At 41.3% G+C, this 21475-nt stretch overlaps 3 protein-coding genes across 3 annotated transcripts; all 3 read left to right on the top strand.

The window, feature by feature from the left end:
* Nucleotides 1-46: 46 nt before the first annotated feature.
* klb (klotho beta) lies at nt 47-6609 on the top strand. The gene is made up of 6 exons (XM_056383049.1): nt 47-1000; nt 2168-2681; nt 2796-3064; nt 3153-3409; nt 3511-4442; nt 4909-6609. Exons 1-6 carry the CDS (start codon nt 236-238, stop codon nt 5334-5336), a joined length of 3165 nt encoding a protein of 1054 aa, XP_056239024.1. The 5' UTR covers nt 47-235; the 3' UTR covers nt 5337-6609.
* Nucleotides 6610-6795: 186 nt separating this feature from the next.
* ube2ka (ubiquitin-conjugating enzyme E2Ka (UBC1 homolog, yeast)) lies at nt 6796-12319 on the top strand. The gene is made up of 7 exons (XM_056383612.1): nt 6796-7142; nt 7776-7869; nt 8105-8163; nt 8294-8376; nt 8914-9013; nt 10780-10908; nt 11013-12319. Exons 1-7 carry the CDS (start codon nt 7080-7082, stop codon nt 11085-11087), a joined length of 603 nt encoding a protein of 200 aa, XP_056239587.1. The 5' UTR covers nt 6796-7079; the 3' UTR covers nt 11088-12319.
* A 2300-nt stretch (nt 12320-14619) lies between these two features.
* LOC130173687 (neuronal acetylcholine receptor subunit alpha-9-II) lies at nt 14620-19960 on the top strand. The gene is made up of 6 exons (XM_056383140.1): nt 14620-14921; nt 15621-15766; nt 16806-16960; nt 17784-17964; nt 18334-18685; nt 18882-19960. Exons 1-6 carry the CDS (start codon nt 14807-14809, stop codon nt 19637-19639), a joined length of 1707 nt encoding a protein of 568 aa, XP_056239115.1. The 5' UTR covers nt 14620-14806; the 3' UTR covers nt 19640-19960.
* Nucleotides 19961-21475: the final 1515 nt, after the last annotated feature.

The raw sequence follows: 21475 nt of genomic DNA, 5'->3' as shown, positions 1-21475 counted from the left end.
ACACCAAGGGAAGAGATAGGGAAGTCTGAGCAGGTTGTCAGATGGATACTGCAGCACCTCACAGCTTCAGATGTCCCTTTCTCCTTGCTGTGATCGTTTCTCTCCCTTCATTACCACCATTATGGATCTGTTGTCATTCACAAGTGGATTTATGATATTGAACAGAGCAGCTGCTCTGACTGACACCAGCTACCCCCTCCAAGTGGATTTCTGAAGCAAGGTGAACTCCCTCAGTATGCTGAACCATCCCTCTCTACCCACATGTCAGTGCCTGTTACTCTGCGTCCTGTTGTCGGCGTGTGGTTGGAACAAGGCAGCCTGTTCTCTTGGGGAGGGCAGGAAGATTTGGCAGCAGCCCAAGCCAGACCCCATCATCAAAGCCCAGTCTTTCCTCCATGACACCTTCCCTTCAGGATTCCTCTGGGGTTCGGGGACGTCTGCCTTCCAGACAGAAGGAGCCTGGGACCAGGAGGGGAAGGGAACCTCTGTCTGGGACCATTACACCCACTCCTCTGTCAGTGGTAATTCGGCAACCGAGACTGCCAATGTGGCAAGTGACAGCTACACTCACTGGGAAGAAGATGTGAAGGCACTGGAGTTGCTAGGTGTAAGATCATACTCCTTCTCTCTCTCCTGGCCCAGGCTGTTTCCTGATGGGAACGCCAGGAGTGAGCCCAATACAGCTGCTGTGGAGCATTACAGCTGCCTCATAGAGAGGCTTCTGCAAAAGAAAATCGAGCCCATCGTCACTCTCCATCACTGGGACCTGCCACAAGTCCTGCAGGAGCGATATGGAGGCTGGAAAAACAACACTCTGGTGGGACTGTTTGAGGAGTATGCTGCCTTTTGTTTCCACACGTTTGGGAGTCGTGTTAGGTACTGGCTCACAATGCATAACCCATACCTGGTGGCTGTACATGGGTATGGGACAGGTATACACGCTCCTGGAGAGGCAGGGGGTCCGTCTGGCTCTCTCATTGTGGCCCACAACCTGATCAGAGTAAGTCAGTGGATTGGGCGTCTGCAGATTAATGTTATCTGTGCTTATATTGTGCTGCAGCTGCCTGGGCTGTGAACAACAGCACATGTAATAATATAGGTCATCTGTAAACTTTGAACCTATGCAGCTTTTATCAGTTTATGATGGTCAATGAATGTTTGCGTCCTCCAAATGCTTTTGAGGCCACGAGACAGTGAAGTAAGGACAGACTTCACCAGTGGTCTGAAATTTTGTTGCAATCAAATTAACTCAATAAAGACAATCAAGTTGGATCTATTGCATTGTAACATATAACTGATCCAGCTAAGTGCAAGGCCTTAATACTTACTTCTAATATATCTTTTCAAAAATTAGCTGATCATATTTTATTTTGACAGGTTTCTGATTAGAAAACAGGTCACTTAAGAGACATTGAGGTCAAAGTCCACCACATCAGCACTTTTGTGCAGGAGAGAAACAGTGTGTGACAGGAAGCCATGGAGATATGCTTCATTAATAATCACTTATGTTTATGCAGTTGGGAGTGTAACACACGTGTACAGCTAATGTTGAGCAGATAGGGTGAGCAAATAATAATTATCTGGTGCCTAATAGATAGTTTTCATAAATACTCTCACTTCCGCTGAGGAAGTCATATCTTTGGTCCTATTTGTTTGTTGCATATGTATCTGGTAGTTAACATGACATCTCAAGAAATAAGAAATTACATACAAATTTGAATTCAACCTTGTGGAAAGTTAGGCCAATTCAAGGAAGAGGAACAAGTAATTTACTGTGGGCTAGATCCTGGTGTGTGTTTTATAAACATTTTTAAACTATTAAATTTAGATTGTGCAGCCTTGTTACAAATATGTGCACTTTGTGAACGCTTTAAAGCTCTGCAGTTTCTAAAAAGCTTGATAGGCTTTTTTCACGGCACTTATCATAGTAGCAAAAGCACAGATATTAATATTAATATCACCAAAGGCTTTTTTCTATTCAAATGTGCCAGTAAACCATGACAGTGTGAGGTAGCACGAACAATAATTCATTCATTTATTTTGTTGTCCAAACCTGCATCTTCCCACTGTAACATGTCAAAATGTCTTCAGTGGAAAAATACTATTGTGATTTTGTTGTTCACTACAGTACAATGCATCATAATGATGAGTCTGCTCTGATTTTCAGGCACATGCTAAAGCATGGCATACCTACAACGCCCACTACAGACCAACTCAGAAGGGTAAAGTATCCATTGTTCTGGGATCCCACTGGGTTGAACCTCAAAGAGGCCAAGCCACAGCTGCCAATGTTGCGCTTTGCCAGCAATCAATAGAGGCTGTGCTTGGCTGGTTTGCCAACCCCATCTTTGGAGATGGGGACTATCCAGTCTCTTTAAAAATCAAGCATGGGGCCCTACTGCCTACATTCAGCCCTGAGGAGAAGCTCTGGGTGCGGAAAACAGCTGACTTTTTTGCTCTGTCCTTTGGTCCCAACAACCTCCGTCTGGGCCGGAATCTAGTCCAGTATGGGCAGACTGTGACCCCAGACCTGAGGCGCATACTGAGCTGGATAAAGCTGGAGTATGGGGACCCGAGGGTGCTGGTTGCTGAAGGAGGCTGGTTCTCTGAAGCGAGTGTAGGAATAGAGGACACAGTGGCAATCTATCTGATGAAGAGTTTTATCAACCAGGTCCTGCAAGGTGAGCGGCGGACTGGAGAGGAAAAAAATATGAGTTTGATAATGTAATGAGATCATAATGAAACAAATATGTGAGGTCCTTTTCTCTCTATTATTCCTGTGTCTTCTGTTACAGCTATTAAGTTCGATGGTGTGCAGGTGTTTGGCTACTCTGCCTGGTCATTGGTGGATGGATTTGAGTGGAATTATGGCTACACTGTTAGGCGAGGCCTTTTCTACATCGACTTCAGCCAACCAAACCGAACCAGGACCCCCAAGACCTCTGCTCAGTACTACCAGCGTGTTGTTGCTGACAACGGTTTCCTGAGTGATGAAACCTTCAGAGAGGTCAAAGGCCGTTTCCCTTGTGACTTTCACTGGGGTATTGCTGATTCCACCTTACAGGTGAGAAGACAAGAGGATGATTTTACAGCAGAAAATGCTAAATAATGCCTCTGATATTCTTTTATGTCTTTTTTTGTTGTTGTTGTAGGTCCATTTCTACCCTTTCTCACCACAGTTTACTGACCCCCATTTGTACAGCTGGAACCTGACAGGAGACGGATCATTGCGTGCAGTTCCGGGGGTGAAGCTCCATACGAGACCAGCCCAGTGCACTGATTATTTAGCCATCCATGGTCATCTTCGCCTGTTTGCGTCCACTGGGGCATCTCACTACCGCTTTGCCCTAAACTGGTCTTTGATTTTACCCCAGGGAGACCTCGCTAATGTGAACACTGAGGCTCTGAGGTAGAAATACACACACACACAAACAAGGACTATCATAATTCCCAAAATACACAAATTAACTAATTCTATACTTTGTTTCACATTGTTATCACATATAACAGGTACTACCGCTGTGTCCTGACTGAGCTCAAGAAGCTGAACCTGGAGGCTGTTGTAATTCTCTACTACCCGACACACAGAGCTCCAAATCTGGGCCTGCCTGGGCCATTGCATGCCTCTGGGGGTTGGCTTAACAACAGCACAGTTGAAGCTTTTCAGGAGTACGCAGCACTCTGCTACCAGCAGCTGGGGTACTGGGTTCGATACTGGATCACCATCAATGAGCCGAACAGACTCGTAGATGTTTATTCCAATGGGAAAGAGAAGCATCAAGCAGCTCATAATCTTCTCCTGGCTCATGTAAAAGCCTGGAGGTTATATGAGAGGGAACATTATAGTCAGCATGGAGCGCTGGTATCACTTGCACTACATGCTGACTGGGCCGAACCTGCCAACCCCTTCCTGGACTCACACACGGCAGCAGCACAGAGATTCCTTTTGTTTGAACTCGGTCGCTTCTTAGACCCTTTGCTGGGAACTAGATACGAGGAGAAGCATAGCAAGGGGGGCTACCCACAGGAAATGAAAGAATACCTGGAGGAGAGAGCTCGTGAAGTGGGCTTCCCTGGATCTCCTCTTCCTAGTTTTACTGAGACGGAGAAGGAGGAGCTGAGAGGGTCTTTGAGTTTTATTTCACTGAACCATTTCACCACCCGTTTGGTGGCTCCATATGTCCATACACAGGCCAATTTCCAGCAGAAACAACCCCCTGATCATGACTGTCGGATCCTTTCTGATCCCACCTGGCCCTCATCCAGTCTGGGTCAGGCTCTTGTACCCTGGGGCCTGAGGAAGATCCTAAACTGGGTGAGCCAGCGATATGGAAGCGCTCTACCTATCATTATCACAGCCAGTGGTGTTGATGACCAGGCTCCTGTTGAGGACAAACTCAGGCAACACTACCTCAGGAGTTACCTGCAAGAGGCTCTCAGAGGTGAGACATGCATTTTATCTCCATCAGTCTGCCAATATGTTATGTTCCTCTTTGATCCTGAATGTGTGGTGTAATCATATTTTAGTAGGAACAGAGTGGAGCTCTGCAGTATCCAGAATGTTGACACAGACGCAGCTCTTCAGGCAATACATGTTTTATGACCGTATTGCTTCTTGCTATTACCTGCACTTTATGAGGAACCATGAAGATCATAAAACAGTGAGGAGGGCAGAGAAATAGCACAGCAACAGTGCTGATCCGTGTTGTCTTCATACTTGCCCCTTTACGACTCTCCTGTATTTGCATGTAGAAACGTATTGTTTTCTAACATAGGTTAACCACTGAACATGTATTCTTAACATCTGATTGTTTGTTTTTTTCAATGGCAAAATATCTGGGTTGTTCATAATGCTTGCAGAGGAGGGGAACATTTTTATTATTCTTTATTCTTTCTACTTGTCTCCAGCTCGCCAATTAGATGGGGTCAACCTGCAGGGATTCTACATGTGGAAGCTGCAAGATCGACACGTCCCCCAGTTTGGGCTTTTCACTTCAACTCAACACCAATCCAAAGCCAAGGCCTCCATTGCCGTCTACAGAGATATTATCGCTCAGAGTGGTTTCCCAGAGGACGACACCATGCAGACCTGCAAGTTCAGTGAGCTGCGCGAACCTTGCTCTGTATGTGCATGGATGCTCAAGAACAAAGCGATGCTGGTTTTCGGAGGCTGCCTCATGATAACAGCTGTTATGTTGGCAGCACTCGTCATCTTTGTCATTGTCACCAAGAGAAACCAAACAAGAGGCAGAGGTAGGAGGACGAACAGGATGAGCAGGAAGAGAAGAAGGGAAGGAATGCCTATATGCTCATGTCCACCTGTTGTTAAGTGCTGACTGTAAAAGAGGCCGACTCAGTACTGTGTAGCAGAAAAGCTGTGTGCTGCTTGTGGACGGAGAAGATCCATGATCTGTAATTGTGTCTGGTCCATTAAGTCTTGTTGTGTGATCAGTTTACCCACAATCACAAAAGAAAGTGTTGACATCCATTTTACTGTAATAATGGGTTATTTAGATGAAGGGTAATCAGATAGTTGAATTGCGTAAGCTATTTTATTGGTGTATTAAATGACTATTAGATGGCAACAGATTTACTGAATTCTTTATGTTGTACTTTTACTAAACTTGATTACGTGAGCTTTGTGGTTTACAGTAAAAGAAGAAATGCTTTACATAAATATTGACCTTATTTTTGATTTTCACTGTGGAGAAAATATGTGTCATGATTCAAGTATTGTAATAAAGTCAGTCAGTGATGTTTTGCATTTTATTGTAGATCAGACTAAAATGTGATTTTAACATATTTTAAATTAGATAAATTTAGCTCAGATTAAATTGTGGATTGCATCAATTTTGTAAGAAAGAGTTTTAGAAATGTATTTTCAAGTGGTATCCACTTCATTCTTAACGGGATGTGATACACTGTGTGCCACAGACTGTCAATCTCCATGGGACAACGATGCCCCCTAGTGTCACTGTCTGCAGCCTTGATGAAGCACACTGTAAAATGCTGGGCTGTTATTTGTTAAAAAATGGGACGACTATCAAAGGTACCTTAAAATGCTCTTGTGTTTCCAGAGATGAAGCATCATAGCTACAGAGGTTAAGACTAATTTGCATTTTAGAAGATGCCATGATTGTTGCTCCATCACTTTGAATTGGTAGCTTGAATATTTTAATTGTTCCTCTAAAGTGTGATATGCTTCTCTGAGGATTTTCTGGTCACTTAAAAGTATTTTCTTTTTAACAAATTTGTGTCCCCATCTGTCTTCAAAGGCATATACTTTGTGACCTCCATCTTTGATTTGTCAGACTGACTGAATTAACTCCGATCATCAGAGTACAGTAACTGCACACTATGAACTTACTGCTGTAAAGAAAAGCAACTGAGTCTTGACTAGACTGCAGCTGATACATGCTTTAGACATGAAAACTGCTCACCATAAAAATGTCGCTTAACTTCACTTTAGAGAGCATTTTTGACCAAAACTAAGCGATCACATTGTAATGATTAAATGTAACCTGCTATAGTCACTGTGTGAAACCCTGTAAACTATTTACGTTTGTTCTGACTCTCACTTTTATTTTGTATTAAATGGTGATATAGAGTAACACACTTACCTTGTTTTTCAATATATACCATCCTTGTGTACAGATAACAACAACAACAACAATAATAATATATTACTATTATCATTGTTATTTTCATTATTACACAATACATTATTCATTATGAACAGATCAACCAATGGCAGGAGGCGTTCAGGATGGCAATACAGATCACATGACCCCCTCTCCTCCAGACTGCATGCAGTTTGGTATTAAAATGTTTTCAGTACCACCAACCATTGTGTTGTTACACATTTGAGATGACAGATACATGTTGAGATATTTTAACGAATTATAGCCTCACATTGGTAACCGGGACTGACGGCACTCGCGGTAAACGACGTTACAGCTGTTATTTTTGAGGTTGTGTCCAAAGAAAGTGCAGAGCTCCTGTGGGCAGAGGAAGCTAGCTAACGTTAGTCAGGTCGGACGGCGGCGAGGCCCCAACCGCGGACGGGAACACGGGGAACCATGGCCAACATCGCAGTTCAGAGGATAAAACGGGAATTCAAGGAGGTCCTTAAAAGTGAAGAGGTTGGTTGTCTTGTTTCCCCGTTAAAGTTACAGCTTGTATTTTTTTTTTCTTTCTGTGACTACAGGCTGAATGTGAGTGACGCGTCGCTGGCTCAGCTGTCAGCTTGCTAATCACCGAGCTGCTAGCTATAGCTAACTGACTCCGACACGGCTGTGCATCCGGCTTCACAAATAGCTACTACGGCTAGCTGTTCATATGGCACTGTAGGGAAGTTAAAGCCAGGAAAGTTACTGTGGCCTGAAAGCATTTGTTGAAATTAAGTGAGCCTCAAGTATATATTGCTAAGTGAACGTCATTGGCTAGCTTACCATGCCTTCTATGGTCACTAAGCTAGCTGGGTTAGCTATAGCAAAGATAGTTTGGTGTGAATCGCCTGTAGTACTGAAGTTGCACTCTTCACGGTGTCCTCCTGACTCTGTATGAACTCGTCTCAGCCTACATTAGCGGCCCTATTATATGTAGATCCATAAGGTGTGTGCAACAAGTTGAGGTCAACTTTGGCTAATGCTGCGGAGGGGTGTCAACTTATGCTGCATAGGCAGGTTTGAAGTTTGACAGCAAGCTAGCTTAACACTTTGCAGTCTGCCTGTCTGCTGAAGTTAAAATGCTTCTTTGCCTTTTCACTTTTTCAGACGAGCAAAAACCAGATAAAGGTGGATCTGGTGGATGAGAACTTCACAGAACTTAAAGGGGAGATAGCAGGGCCACCTGACACACCATACGAAGGTGAGGGGCTCGTTTAGACCCACTGCTGTCTGCTAACCTGTATGCATGGTTGCACAATTCTGTTGTGATATTGGGTGTCACTGTCATCAACTTTATTTTTGAGAGAGCCTCACCACCCAACTAATCAATTTAATCCTCAATATAAACTAATACAACTTGCATTTTAACAGTTACCCTTGATTGCTTGCTTGATGTAGCTTTGTCATGATTCTGTGATACCGCTTATTTCTTCCAGGGGGTAGATATCAACTAGAAATTAAAATTCCAGAGACGTATCCATTTAATCCACCCAAGGTAGGGATTCATTGCTGTTATTGTTACTGATATATATCCTGTTCCTTGTGGTCATTGGCTTCAGAAATTTTCCATTACTGTGCTAATCCGCAAATTATTTTCTTCGACCTGCTCTCATTTAATCTCTCAGGTGCGGTTTATCACAAAGATCTGGCATCCCAACATTAGCTCAGTCACAGGTGCAATATGTCTGGACATTCTCAAAGACCAGTGGTGAGTGAATGTGCGCCAGCATTCTTGACATTCTTCATCCACCATACATCCATCATGATACTTTTCTAGTCATGTGAGACAGTATTTTCCTTACCAAAAGCCATAGTCAGAGCCAAGATGCTTCTAATGCCCACGCCTGTAACTACTGGATAAAACTATTCTCTCGTCAATAATTGAAAAGTAATAATTTAAAACTGCAGCCCCAATATGAACTGATCAAAATGTATTATAATATAATATATTACAATACAAAACACATGTACAGTAGAGTTAAATAGGTGAGTGAGCCTAATGTTGATGATGATGTGGCCATTAATAATTCCAATTTTTATGATGCAAGTGATTCAAGTGTGCAGGCACACAGACAAATGGTATTTAAACTAGCTGGTCCATTATTATGTTGCGAATTGAAAATATTCCTCAACTCCTCCCAACCAGTAAAGTTTTGGGGAAACACATCTGTTGCAGTCAGAGGCCATGAGCAGTCCAGATATTGGTGTTGCACTTAACATTGAAATATACTGTATTTCATTTCAGGGCAGCAGCTATGACTCTGAGGACAGTCCTCTTGTCACTACAAGCCTTATTGGCGGCTGCAGAACCAGATGACCCACAGGATGCAGTGGTAGCCAATCAGGTGTGTGTGCATGTGTTTTATGTTTTGACTTTTGGGTGACAAATTTACTTTGGATATGTATTCACATTTTTTAGTGGGGCAACACATGTACAATGGAGTCCAATAGTCTGACACCGCTTGTATGTAATGTTATATCAATTATTATATGACATTAGATATCTTTTAATATGATCATTGTAGTAGCTTTTACAAACAGAAAGCTCAGTTATTTTCTGGTTGTAAAGGCTTCACTATACAGTTTGATGTTAATTGATTATGTTCAATTTTTTTGTTCAGATGTTTATGTCAGATCCACCTGTGTATGACCCTGGATTTTACCTAAAATGCCCTTTATATGAGTGGATGCATTAATAATTTTTCTGTGCTGCACACCAGTTTATGGTTACTTGTTAAGCAGTATTCAGTGCAGTGCCACTAATGTGAAACTCTTGTGAAATATCATGTGTAGGCAGTGATCTGTTTGCCCGTCGCTTGTTTCTTATTGAAAAGATTATCCTACTCGACTGAACACATAACACCTACATGCAATCGCTAATCCTGCATAAAGTAACAGACATGTATCACTTACTTGAAATAAGGTAAAATAAGATTTAGCACAGTATCAAATTTGTTTATCAACATTTTTCACCACATTCTACATGACTGAATGTTAAACAAGTGGTCACTAGTCTAGTATGGAGTCGAAACCTGAGGCTGTTCAGGTGGTTTAGAAGGTGTTGCACTTTAAGTTCTCAGAGCTGCACTGAAAATGCTGCATGCTGCACTTTACTTTAACAATATTTTTTAAGTCTTAGTATTGTGCTATATAATGACCCTTTGAAATGAGGTATTTTGATTACAAAAATTAATATGAAGTTGCGATTTATTTGTCTTATTTACATTACAGTTCAAGTTCTAATGGTTTATGATGATGGAAAATCTCCACCTGCATTACATTTCAACAATGCACACACAGCATAGAAACAGAAAGCTGGCCAACACTGGGCTGAAATGACTGTCTGGCAGACTGCAGCTCTACGAGGTGATCTGGCTCTGAATGTCTCAGTGGCCTTGAAATCTTGCAGAACATTATTTTATTGGCATTCTGTTGTGCAGCCACATATAAACAATGGTATAAGTGGACCATAAGTGCACCCCTCTTCTGCTCGCAGACACCTATACGCTGAGGGATACTATTCAACACAGTACCAAATAATTCCACTCTCTTCTACTGTCAAAAGTGTTGGTGTTGTTTTGCAACTGTCATACACAGTAGATATTAGAGTTGAAACTAACAAGTATTTTCATTCGTTATGAATCTACTTTCTCGATGAATTGATCAGACATTTGGTCTATTATAAAGCCAGCTAATTGCACAAAAATGCCTATCAAATGTTTGATGAGTCCAAGATGATTTGTTTTGTCCAACGAACAATCCAAAACCCTAAAATATTCACTTTACTATCATGGAAGAATATTACCAGAAAATATTCACATTTAAGAAGCTAGATCCCATGTGTTTTTGCTATTTTAGATTGAAAAATGACTTAATTGATTATCAAACTTGTTGGCAGTCATTTTAAGGTTGAATGACAAATTGTTGTAATGCTGCAGTAGATGTAAGTAAGATGTTTTGACAGTGATCAACAAAACATGGGAAAAGTGAAAATGAATCTCTGAAACTTGATCCAAACTAAGTAGAGAAGTAGAAAGTTTCGGTTGTTGACAGTGTGGTATGCTGAACCCCTTAAACACAAACTTCCTATGTTTCACATTCGTTCACACAGTACAAGCAGAACCCAGAGATGTTCAAACAGACAGCGAGGCTGTGGTCTCATGTCTATGCAGGAGCGCCCGTCTCCAGTCCGGAGTACACACGCAAAATAGATAAACTCTGTGCCATGGGCTTTGAAAAAGTAAGTATCTTTAAACTTTATTTCTCCCCTGCTGTGCATTGCTCTGCTGAATTCTACTGCAGGATAGAACTGTGGTGCTGACGGGTTTTTGTTTTTCTCCCCAGAATGCAGTAATAGTGGCGTTGTCGTCGAAATCCTGGGACGTGGAAACAGCAACAGAGCTACTGCTCAGTAACTGAATCTTGACACCCCCTTCATCTTCCTCTCGATCCCTATTTCCCCTCCTCACACATGCACACCCTCTTTCCTCCAAACTCCAGCTGTCTGAAGGCGTCTCTTCCTCTGTCGCACCCTCTGTTTCACAGTGGACTCCTCAACCTCCACACTTCTCCTCTTCTCCATCTCCCCCTTATTCCTTCTGTGTGGCATCTGTCCTCCCTGCTCGCCACCTCTGCTGTACCACACTCCAATCAGTCGCTCTGTGAGCTCTTATCTCTGGTTTCTTTAAGTTCATTCAACATTCCACTCAGTGCTACAATCAAAAGTCCAACCACATCTCACCCCCTTTGAACGCAAATGCCAGACTTAAGACCCCGCCCACGCCCGCCAGTCTCCCAGCTTTTCTGGCTGTGTCCAAGAAGCGGCTGTCAGTGGCTCATCCTTGCCTATGCAGTGCATTTACTTTAATTTGTGAAAACCTTTGTAGGAGAGAGTCAAGCCATTCATGGAGGCTCTTTTGGACCTGGTCCTGATTTTTACACACTTTGATCTTGTTTTCTAAACGGGGATTAAGCAGTCCTAGACTTTTAAATTGGTGTCTCTACTGAAGATTTCTTGTGCTGTGTCCATCCTCATCCTCTCATCCTCACACAATAAACACTCAGTGTTTTGGGATATTCTATAGTTTACCATCACTGGGAATTTGAGGCCACTGTAAAGTGTATACATTTTCCGCTTAAAATTTGGAAATGAAAGTAAAGTAAATATAGTGCATCAGGTAGCAAATATGGAGTTATTCAGACATGGAATAGGATGAGGCTTATTCCCTGTTCTGGAAACCAGCTCATAAAGTGTCACTGAGGTGTAGCCATACTCATTTTCATACCACATTTTCTCCCCTTCAACTGTCTGATAAACCCAAAGCTCCTGCAGCAAACCGTAGTTCCCACCTCCACACCTGTTCTCAACATGGCTTACTTCATCTGTCCCTTTCCCCACATTTTTAAAAGAAAAAATGTATTTGGTTTTTGCCTCCTACAGGAATACATTTGGATTCTTGTTTTTAAATTGAGAGAAAACAAAACAAACAAAAAATAAAACATGCTCAGCAGTAACACAATCTATCACAAGTCTGGATGGAAATAGTTCCAAACAAGTTTGAAAAATATTGCATCATCTTAACTACGCCAACAGATAAATATGTCAAAATGATTCATCTGTAAATAAAGATATTAAAGTCTGTGTAAATTAATCCACACTCTGTCCTCTTTGTGTTGCCTCTCAAAGACCATTCTTTGTTGCGTGATAGTTGTCAACTGGAATAATCCCACCCCCCAGGAAATATAACAAATCCAAGCAACATCTAGAAATGTAACCTTCAGTACTTACATTAGTATTCAATCTGTTTAATCTCAGTCACATAATGATAAATCGAGGAACAGTTTGTGCATGCTGTTGTTTAGGATCAAGAGTGTGTTTATAGGGTTGTTTGGCTATGCATACATTTGAATAAAACTCAGTGTAAGGCACTACATTTACAAGACAAACAGAAATCAAACCCGCAGGGAATTATATTACCAGTTAAAATGGAGCAAGTAAACCAATTTAGATGAAGAATGTGCATGTAAAAGCACTGGAGAATGGATTATGCATATTGGAGTTTGCCTTTCTGTAAAATAGTATCTTGGATTAGTAGTACTAGTATTGTTCTGCTGTTGTGTTAAATTCCTGATTGAGCAGGCACATTTTTGGTGCATTTAAAGCCTCAACAAGGAAGTGATACAAGCACTTATCACGATGTTCGGATCATCTTGCTTATGGTGATGGAAATTGAGGATGAGCACAATAACAGATGGCCTGCTTGGTAGCATGTTGTGATATGCTGAATCTCTCCAGGAAACCTGGCAGTAATCTGAGTGTTGTATTTTAGCCTGCACACTGCACCGCAGAGGAAAGAAGCTGCCACTTGATGTGTTTATGTCTGCTGATCAACAGTATGTAGTGTAGATCCCTCAGGTTTTCCAGGCATCCCCAGTGACAAAATTTCATTTTATATCCTGGATGTTGGCATATTTCTCTAGTGTATTTGCCATCTGGAACTCCTCCAAGCATCCCAGAGCAGAGGACGGTACTACATAGGGCTGAATATATGAGACTGAAAAAGAGCATGCTGCTTGGCTCATATAATGACCCTGAGGTAATCACTTGCTATTAAAATGCAAACAAAATAAATTTACTTGTTGCATTATTAAAGTATTGAAGCTTCCGTAGGACTGATGCCACCACAGCATTCCTCCTTGGTTATGATAAATTACTGTTTATGCTTGAAAGAAAATGAAAAGTGGCCTTTTTAAAAAAAAAAATCTTTCATATGGGATAACTAAGATTTGTAAATGGATTTCATCTATATGTAGTTTTGTAAGTTTAGATTAACATTCTTACAGCTTTGCTTTAGGGTAACATTTCCAGTGTAAACCAATAATTTCAGTGTAGCTTCCTCAGCACTCCTTTCACCATAACTTGTTTTGTTTGTATGCTTCTGTGCTGGTGACACCTATGGCTGAAGGCATTATGTTTTCGGGTTGTCCATCCATCTGTCCGTCCTATTCTTGTGAACACAACATGTCAGGCCTGAGGGAATTTCTTCAAATTCACTTGGACTCCAGGATTAACTGAAGGTCAAGATCATAGTGACCTCTTGTTCTTGTGAATGTGATATATCAGGAAAGCCCAGAGAGAATTTCATTACATCTGGCACAAACCTTCACTTGGATGAGGTGGTAATTCTAGTTTTTAATGTTTAACTGGTTATTTTCATGAATCAAGAAGCCGCTTTATTAAGGAGTACTGTACAACCTCTCTGGGGAACCTGGTGAGCCTAGAGCGTTTTTGTTAGCAGTGGAATTTTACTTACCAAGGTCAAAGTGATTCAATCCAACTCATCCTGAAATAACAATTATCTTCTGATTATATTTTATTTTATAGTTAAAAGATTATCAGAAGACAACCAGTTAACCATCAGCAGTCTATAAAATGCAAAACATGAAGTGGCTGTCACAAGTTAAATGGCTGATTTTCTCTGATCAGTGCTCTAAAATTCAAACAATAGATACAGACATTTTTATTTTCTTTTGAATTAATGTGCCTTTACTGTTCATTACTAGTGTCCAACTCTTTTTCTGTGTCTGATGATCCACACTCAAGTTAGTTGTTCAGATTTTCCGCTGTAAATTAAGATTCTACTTATTTGCAACTTTTATTCCAGAAAGACAACATACATAAAATTGGCTTCATTTGAAAAACTCTGTGTTTTTAAAATGCATTATTACTAATATAACCATAATATTAATTAAGCACCATTGATTGTCTGTTTAAGTGAGTAATACAGTGACTAATTGATTTGCAAATTCCCATCTTTTCTACTCTATTCCCTCAAGGTGTTGGCAGTGTGTTGTAAGAGCAGACCAGCAGCCCACCTGGCAGCAGGGCACTTGATTGACAGGTTAATAGCCCAGTGTGTGGTGAGGCGATGATTCATAGGCATCCTGTTTCTTTCGGTCTGCTGCTGCTATGTGATAGCCGGAGTTTTATTCCGTGTCTCAGTCAGCAGACATGCTTCCTCCCCTGCCAAGCAGTAAGAACTGGCCTCACCACAATGATGGCCAGATGAAACAGCGCCCTGCTCTCTGCAACGGAGTTCAGTTGGGGTTGAACTGGCATCATGTAGTACTGTTAGGGGATGAAATCCAGGACTTGTGGATTTCTGGTCCCAGTTACTTTTATTTCTTCCCAGAGGTATTCAGAAATGTTCAAGATGATCCCAATAATCTGTCTGGCGATGCTGCTTCCTGAAGGTGAGTCAGACTCAAGCTCTTACTTGCAGAAATTGAGTCTCTGTGCTGTTGTTAATCATTTGAACAGATTGTGCTGTTTTAAACTTACACATGCTTTTCATTTGGTTAAAAAAAAAAAGAAATATCCAACGTTTATCATTGTTATTTGCATGGCTGTGTGTGTGCACACAGCAATAGATTTTGAATATTGCATGTGACTTTCAAACCACTTAGCAAAATAATCTAAAGAATCCAATTTTATGGAAGTGAAGAAGTTTTTTTGCTGATATATTAAGATGTTAATGTTTAATCCCCAATGTAGAAATTAATTTTCACTTAACTCATTAAAAATAGTCAAACAAAAACAAAACAATTAGCTTCCAAATAAAATAAAAAATGAGTCATATTGCATTTATTGTAAGTATAAGTATAGTATATTGAAAACATCAGTAATAATAATTGCAACCACACCAACGGAAAAGGTGACAACACATGGAGTTTATCTTCAGCTTTTAAATTTTTTTTTTTTTAAGAGACACAATTGGAGCAAAGTACAGTAAAATACAGTTTAAGCCATGTGAGCTCATGGTTTCATGTATGTGAGCGCAAGACAACAGAGTGATCTCAGAAGTAACGGTACATAAAACAACATTAGAAAACACAAAGGTTGTTCCGTCATAAATTTGAAAATGACTGATGACCTTGTCTTTCTCTCTCCAGTGGTTCACTCAGCTCAGGGTCACTATGCCCAGAAACTTCTGAATGACCTGATGGAGAATTATTCCAGCGCCCTGCGCCCTGTGGAGGACACAGACAGAGCCCTCAATGTCACCTTACAGATCACTCTCTCTCAGATCAAGGACATGGTGAGTGCCTGCTCATCTGTAAGATCCTCATTCCTAAATTCCAAAAGGCTCATTATTTATACCTATTGTATATCAAATCAAAACCTGTTTCTCCAACCGGTCCAACAGGATTGTATACAACTAAAACACTGGCTTTGCCAAATTGATTTTTTTTTAGTTTAATCCAAAAAAAAAAAAATCTGTAAAGTTGTCTCTCCAATATCAGAGTTCCCAGCAGATGAATCTGTCATGCACACAAAAAGTTCTTATTATAGTTCTTAAACATGACGATGAGTTGTTAAATTGGATTTGGATTAAATGGATACTGGGTCTTCATCACCAAAGGATGGATTTGAAGGTGCTGATGTGTATGAATGACAGGCAGACCTCCTACTGTACAGGCTCGGGCCTACTGTTACTCAGCTGGATAAGGTTTCCGTTCAGGTTGGGTGCTGTGTCAGTCCACAGTGAATTAGTGCTTGTCTTGTGCATGTGTGTTTGGCTTTGTGTAGCCAAAGAGAGAGAAAGCCATGCAGCTTTCCTACTGAATGTAACGTCTCTGTCGTATACCACCTTGTCTGTTGATGTCAGTCTGTCATGTTTGAGATGACAGGAGTGAGTGGCTAGACAAGAAATGTGTGTGTGTGCGTGTGTGTGTGTGTGTTGGGTGTCCTATTACCCAAAGTGGTTATGTTTTCTTCGGTTCAGTGCTTCAGTGAAGCTCTGGCAGTGATACCAAAACCACCCCCACCAATCACCCTCATCCTCCAGTCACTCTGCTCATCCACCTGATATTGACAGACAGGTCTGGATTTCAGCTGTTGCGATAATCTGAGGCGTATCTGTCGGCGTAATGCTCATAGAGAGTTAATGAGCAACAGAGAAATGAGAAGGCGATCAAGATGATGTCTCTTTAAGCTTATTTTAGTATGTATCCATTGTCTGAAGGTAGGTGTGTGTTTGTATGAGTGCACTTGCAAATGCTTTTTCTTATTTGTGCGATTGTGACTGTGTGTGTGTGTGTGTGTGTGTGCGTGCGTGTGTGTGTGCATGTGTAAAGGATGAGAGGAACCAGGTGCTAATCGCCTACCTTTGGATTAGGCAGACGTGGTATGATGCTTACCTGAGGTGGAATAAAGAGGACTATGACGGCCTGGATGTCATCCACATTCCCAGCAGCCTGGTGTGGAGGCCTGACCTTGTCCTCTATAACAAGTACGCCCGTACGTCACACAAACACAAACACAAACACACACACACACACACACACACACACACACACACACACACACACACACACACACACACACACACACACACACACACCCTCATGTTGGTCCTCTATGGGCCCAATGTCTCAATTGTTCTCAAACCCTCATTGAACTATAATAGGTTGGGTTTTTGCACTATCATCATAAAAAAACCAACCTAATTCCACCAAGAGGCAGGATTATGCACATACATACATTCACTCTTAGGAGCAAACCACTTTCACAGTCTAACATTTCTTGAGGGTACTTCACTAATAAATAATAATAATAAAGACACTATATGTTTATGTTTTGTAGTTGAGTATATAGTATATTTTGGGAATTATGTCATAAAACATGCATGATAAAGTGGTCATAATTGCATAACATACAATAAAAAAAACATTGTATATTGACATACACTGAACTGCCAGTTTATTAGGGATGTTTGTAGAGTGTAATTCAGTAGCCCTACAACAATCCTACATACATGATTTTTATAATGTCAACTTTTTGTTGACAGTGTATCACAGTGATCATTTTTTAAGGCTGATTAGAACTATCATAAAGGTTGTTTTTATGGCAGCACTGTTGTATTGGTTTGTATACATACATACAGTATACATTATACAATTGATACAAACATTAGTAAGTCAATTCTGGCTTTTAGCTGATAACTTCTAGGTCCCATGCTGACTACTCTAACTGAAGATGATCCTGCAGCTCACTAAAAGACACAATGCAACATGGAATTTTGTAAGTGTGTCTCTACTTCTCTCCTCCTACAGAGCTGACGACGACTTTTCTGGGCCGATGGACACCAACGTAAGACTGCGCTACAATGGAGAGATAACCTGGGATGCTCCTGCCATCACCAAGAGCTCTTGTGTGGTGGATGTCTCCTACTTCCCCTTTGATAGCCAGGAATGCAATTTAACGTTTGGTTCCTGGACCTACAATGGTCACCAGGTATGGAGAAATACACGCACACGTGCAACCATACTCGCTCACACTTACCGGGGGATGTTGTGGAGGATAGACTCTCCTCATTTCGGTTCATCCGCCTTTTCAGAATGATGATCACTTCAGGTCAGTTTGTTAAATGATTCCAGACTCACTCAGGTCTGGGTTGTGAGGCCATGACCTACGTGTTAGATCAGGGGCTAACTGAGAATTGCCAGCTTGAATAAAAGATCAGACGCATACTTTTGCCTTGAGACTCATTGTATAGAGCATTATATCCATTTGCTGAATTTGTCTTTTCTCGGAAAATGTCAGTGGGTTGAGCTGATTTTATGTGCCTCCTTTACACCTACTCATCACTTATCCTAATTCCAGGTAGACATCATTATGGGCAGGGACAGCGGTGACCTCTCAGACTTTGTAGAAAATGTGGAATGGGAGTGCCACGGGATGCCGGCCACCAAGAATGTCATCATGTATGGCTGTTGCTCTGATCCATATCCAGACATCACGTACACCGTGCTCCTGCAGCGCCGCTCCTCCTTCTACATCTTCAACCTCCTCCTCCCCTGCTTTCTCATCTCCTTCTTGGCTCCTCTGGGGTTCTACCTGCCTGCTGACTCTGGGGAGAAGGTTTCCCTCGGAGTGACCGTTCTTCTGGCTCTCACTGTGTTTCAACTAATGGTGGCTGAGAGCATGCCTCCATCAGAGAGTGTCCCGCTTATAGGTAAGAATGTGAGCTGATGTTGAACCTGCAAAACATCAGCAATGTCACTGTGACATTAACATGCTGATTCCACAGTTCTAATGACAAAAAAAAACAAATACTAACAAATTATAACATAAGTAATGAAGTATCTTAAGTATCTTTTTAAGAGTCCTGACAGATAACTTCCCTCCTGTCTCTTTTCTCCGCCTGCCAGGGAAGTACTATATTGCCACTATGACCATGGTCACGGCCTCCACATCTCTCACCATCTTCATCATGAACATCCACTTCTGTGGTGCAGAGGCCAAACCAGTCCCCCACTGGGCAAAAGTCCTCATCATTGACTACATGTCCAAGATTTTCTTTGTTTATGAGGTAGGTGAGAACTGTGCCTCTGCCTCCTCCTCTTCTTCGTCTCCTCGCCCCCCCCAGGATGAAATCCGTCACCAGCACCTCAGCTCCCACATTCATGCGAATGGAAAACCAGGGAGCCACGGTAGCCGAGAGGAGCGGCAGAATCACAAATACCCCAGGCCCCAGACCCCAAAACCGCAACAACATCCCAGAGTGAAAGTCCAGCACCACATCATTAGAGAAGAGAGGAGCCACCTCTCCAGCTTTGCACCTGGAAAGTATGAAGGCTCTAATGGTAAAATCCACACAGGTGACTGCTGTAAAGAAGACCAGAAGGTCCCCTGCTGCCCCGAAGACAAAAAGCCTCTACCTCAAGGCCCCACTGTAACCTTTGGGCCCTGTGTGCTCTGTAGCCACGGCAGTGGCATCCCTGGTGTGGACACCAAGCTGGTGCGCAATGTTGAGTATATTGCCAACTGTTTCCGAGAGCAGAGGGCCACATGCGCCAAGGGGGCAGAGTGGAAGAAGATTGCTAAGGTGATGGATAGATTCTTCATGTGGATCTTCTTCATCATGGTTTTCCTCATGAGCATCCTCATCATTGGCAAGAAACCGTGACCAAGCAGTGACACAATAGATTTTTTTAAATATTTGACTATGTAATCAGAAATAAGGTGGAGGGACTATATATTTTTTTAGATATATACAAGTTTGTATGTTGAAAATGTCTTTATTAATAATAGCAGTATAGATTACAATTATATGAAAATAAACACAATATACTTTAATTGCATTCATTGTTTTTCCTCAGGTACATACAGCACAGGCTGTATACCTTAACATTAACAAAACATTAAAACCCAAGATTTCTTAAATATAGAGTAATTTTGTGTCCTACACGTAGCATCATTACATTCTTTGCACCAGACTATAACAAAATATCAATGCCAATAACTTTTTTCTGGGTTTTCGGTTTTCTGTGTTGTTAGAGCATCCATTCTGCCTACCTATACAATCTGTAGTATCTCCATTGACAGCATGTTATAAAGCTACAGCTTGTTACCTTCTCCCCATCAGTCCTGGCTTTGATGTAAAGGTACTTCATCATCTGACCATTGAATACACATAAGGTGATCTGCTGTCAAGTTAAAATATGACCAGTAGAGACAGCACATGTCTTATTCACCACTGTGAAATCAGATGCCTGGGGCTGACAGACACAAGGTGCACACTCCCGATCCACAGAATCATTTTTCTGTTCAAAATCATCCAGTGAATAGTTAATGAGCAAGCTTTGTTTGTAGCGCAGCCAAGGCAGTGAGGATGTAAGGTAATATGGAGCATCAATTATGTAACACAACGTGCACACTCTGACGCCCACCCCTTCCAAAAACCCCTATACTTTGAACTTGAGAAGTCAAGTGAATGCGTTTATGTGTGTGTGTGTGTGTGTGTGTGTGTGTGTGTGTGTGTGTTGTGTGTGTGTGTGTGTGTGTGTGTGTGTGTGTGTGTGTGTGTGTGTGTGTGTGTGTGTGTGTGTGTGTGTGTGTGTGTGTGTGTGTGTGTGTGTGTGTGTGTGTGGTGTGGGAGGAATAAAGAACAATAAGGAAGGAAGGAAAACCTAATAATGTTGATACCAGAAGTGGAAGGTAAACTACATTAATTCAAGTGCAATACAAGTACAGTTTTGAGGCACATGTGTTTCACCTAAGTATTTCCATTTTTGTTCAAGTTAATAATTCGACTCCACTAAATTTCAGATGGAAATATTGTGCTACAAAACATATGTTGCATTTTTAAACTTCAAACATCATCAAGCAGACATCAAACTAACTGTATATAAAATAGATAGATGTAATGCGACCTGCACCACCAACAACATTAAGATACTGCTTATATATTAATACATCAACACTCTAAGGGGCTGCTGCTTGAATACATTTTGTTGCTAAGACTTCCACATACCTTTTAGAGAATATCTTAAACTGTGGATTTGGTGCAGGATGATGTATGTGGGATTGAATCAAAAATAAACTACATTGTCCATGATCATTGTAATGACAGAACATGTCACCCAGTGCTAATGTGTGGCTTATTAATGTGAATTTAATAATAACTAATAATAACTTTCGGACAACAATGGAGTTCTTTGTCACAGAGGAATAGAGTAAGGTGTTTTCATGGGATCTGTTGACAATATGGAAAATATAACTTATATAACTTGGAGTTTAGAATATTTACATTGTGGTACTGCTTCTTTTATTTAGGCAAGGAATACTCCTTCCACCACTACTTATAATTGTGTTTCCCTTCTTTTTCCTAAACCTCTTTCAGAATGACCCCCCCTACGGTAGGTAGGGAGTATGATAAACAGAAGAGTTGGAGTGATGCCCAAGAAAACCAAGATTTTTAAAGAAATTTCTCTCCCAGATTTTCCACCACAATACCTTAATC

This window comes from Seriola aureovittata, chromosome 8 (genome assembly GCF_021018895.1).
Source record: "Seriola aureovittata isolate HTS-2021-v1 ecotype China chromosome 8, ASM2101889v1, whole genome shotgun sequence".
Classification (NCBI taxonomy): domain Eukaryota; kingdom Metazoa; phylum Chordata; class Actinopteri; order Carangiformes; family Carangidae; genus Seriola; species Seriola aureovittata.
The sequence above is the reverse complement of the archived record's forward strand: the minus strand, read 5'-3'. Positions and strand labels throughout refer to the sequence as shown.

What these genes read in the sequence shown, in the direction of transcription:
- klb (XM_056383049.1), top strand. Translation starts at nt 236, where the DNA reads ATGCTGAACCATCCCTCTCTACCCACATGTCAGTGCCTGTTACTCTGC. An exon ending in TGGCCCACAACCTGATCAGA is followed by an intron (nt 1,001 to 2,167) that starts GTAAGTCAGTGG and finishes TCTGATTTTCAG; the next exon opens with GCACATGCTAAAGCATGGCA. An exon ending in TTGCTGATTCCACCTTACAG is followed by an intron (nt 3,065 to 3,152) that starts GTGAGAAGACAA and finishes TTGTTGTTGTAG; the next exon opens with GTCCATTTCTACCCTTTCTC.
- ube2ka (XM_056383612.1), top strand. Translation starts at nt 7,080, where the DNA reads ATGGCCAACATCGCAGTTCAGAGGATAAAACGGGAATTCAAGGAGGTC. An exon ending in AGGTCCTTAAAAGTGAAGAG is followed by an intron (nt 7,143 to 7,775) that starts GTTGGTTGTCTT and finishes TCACTTTTTCAG; the next exon opens with ACGAGCAAAAACCAGATAAA. An exon ending in ATGCAGTGGTAGCCAATCAG is followed by an intron (nt 9,014 to 10,779) that starts GTGTGTGTGCAT and finishes TCGTTCACACAG; the next exon opens with TACAAGCAGAACCCAGAGAT.
- LOC130173687 (XM_056383140.1), top strand. Translation starts at nt 14,807, where the DNA reads ATGAAATCCAGGACTTGTGGATTTCTGGTCCCAGTTACTTTTATTTCT. An exon ending in GACCTTGTCCTCTATAACAA is followed by an intron (nt 16,961 to 17,783) that starts GTACGCCCGTAC and finishes CTCCTCCTACAG; the next exon opens with AGCTGACGACGACTTTTCTG. An exon ending in GGACCTACAATGGTCACCAG is followed by an intron (nt 17,965 to 18,333) that starts GTATGGAGAAAT and finishes TCCTAATTCCAG; the next exon opens with GTAGACATCATTATGGGCAG.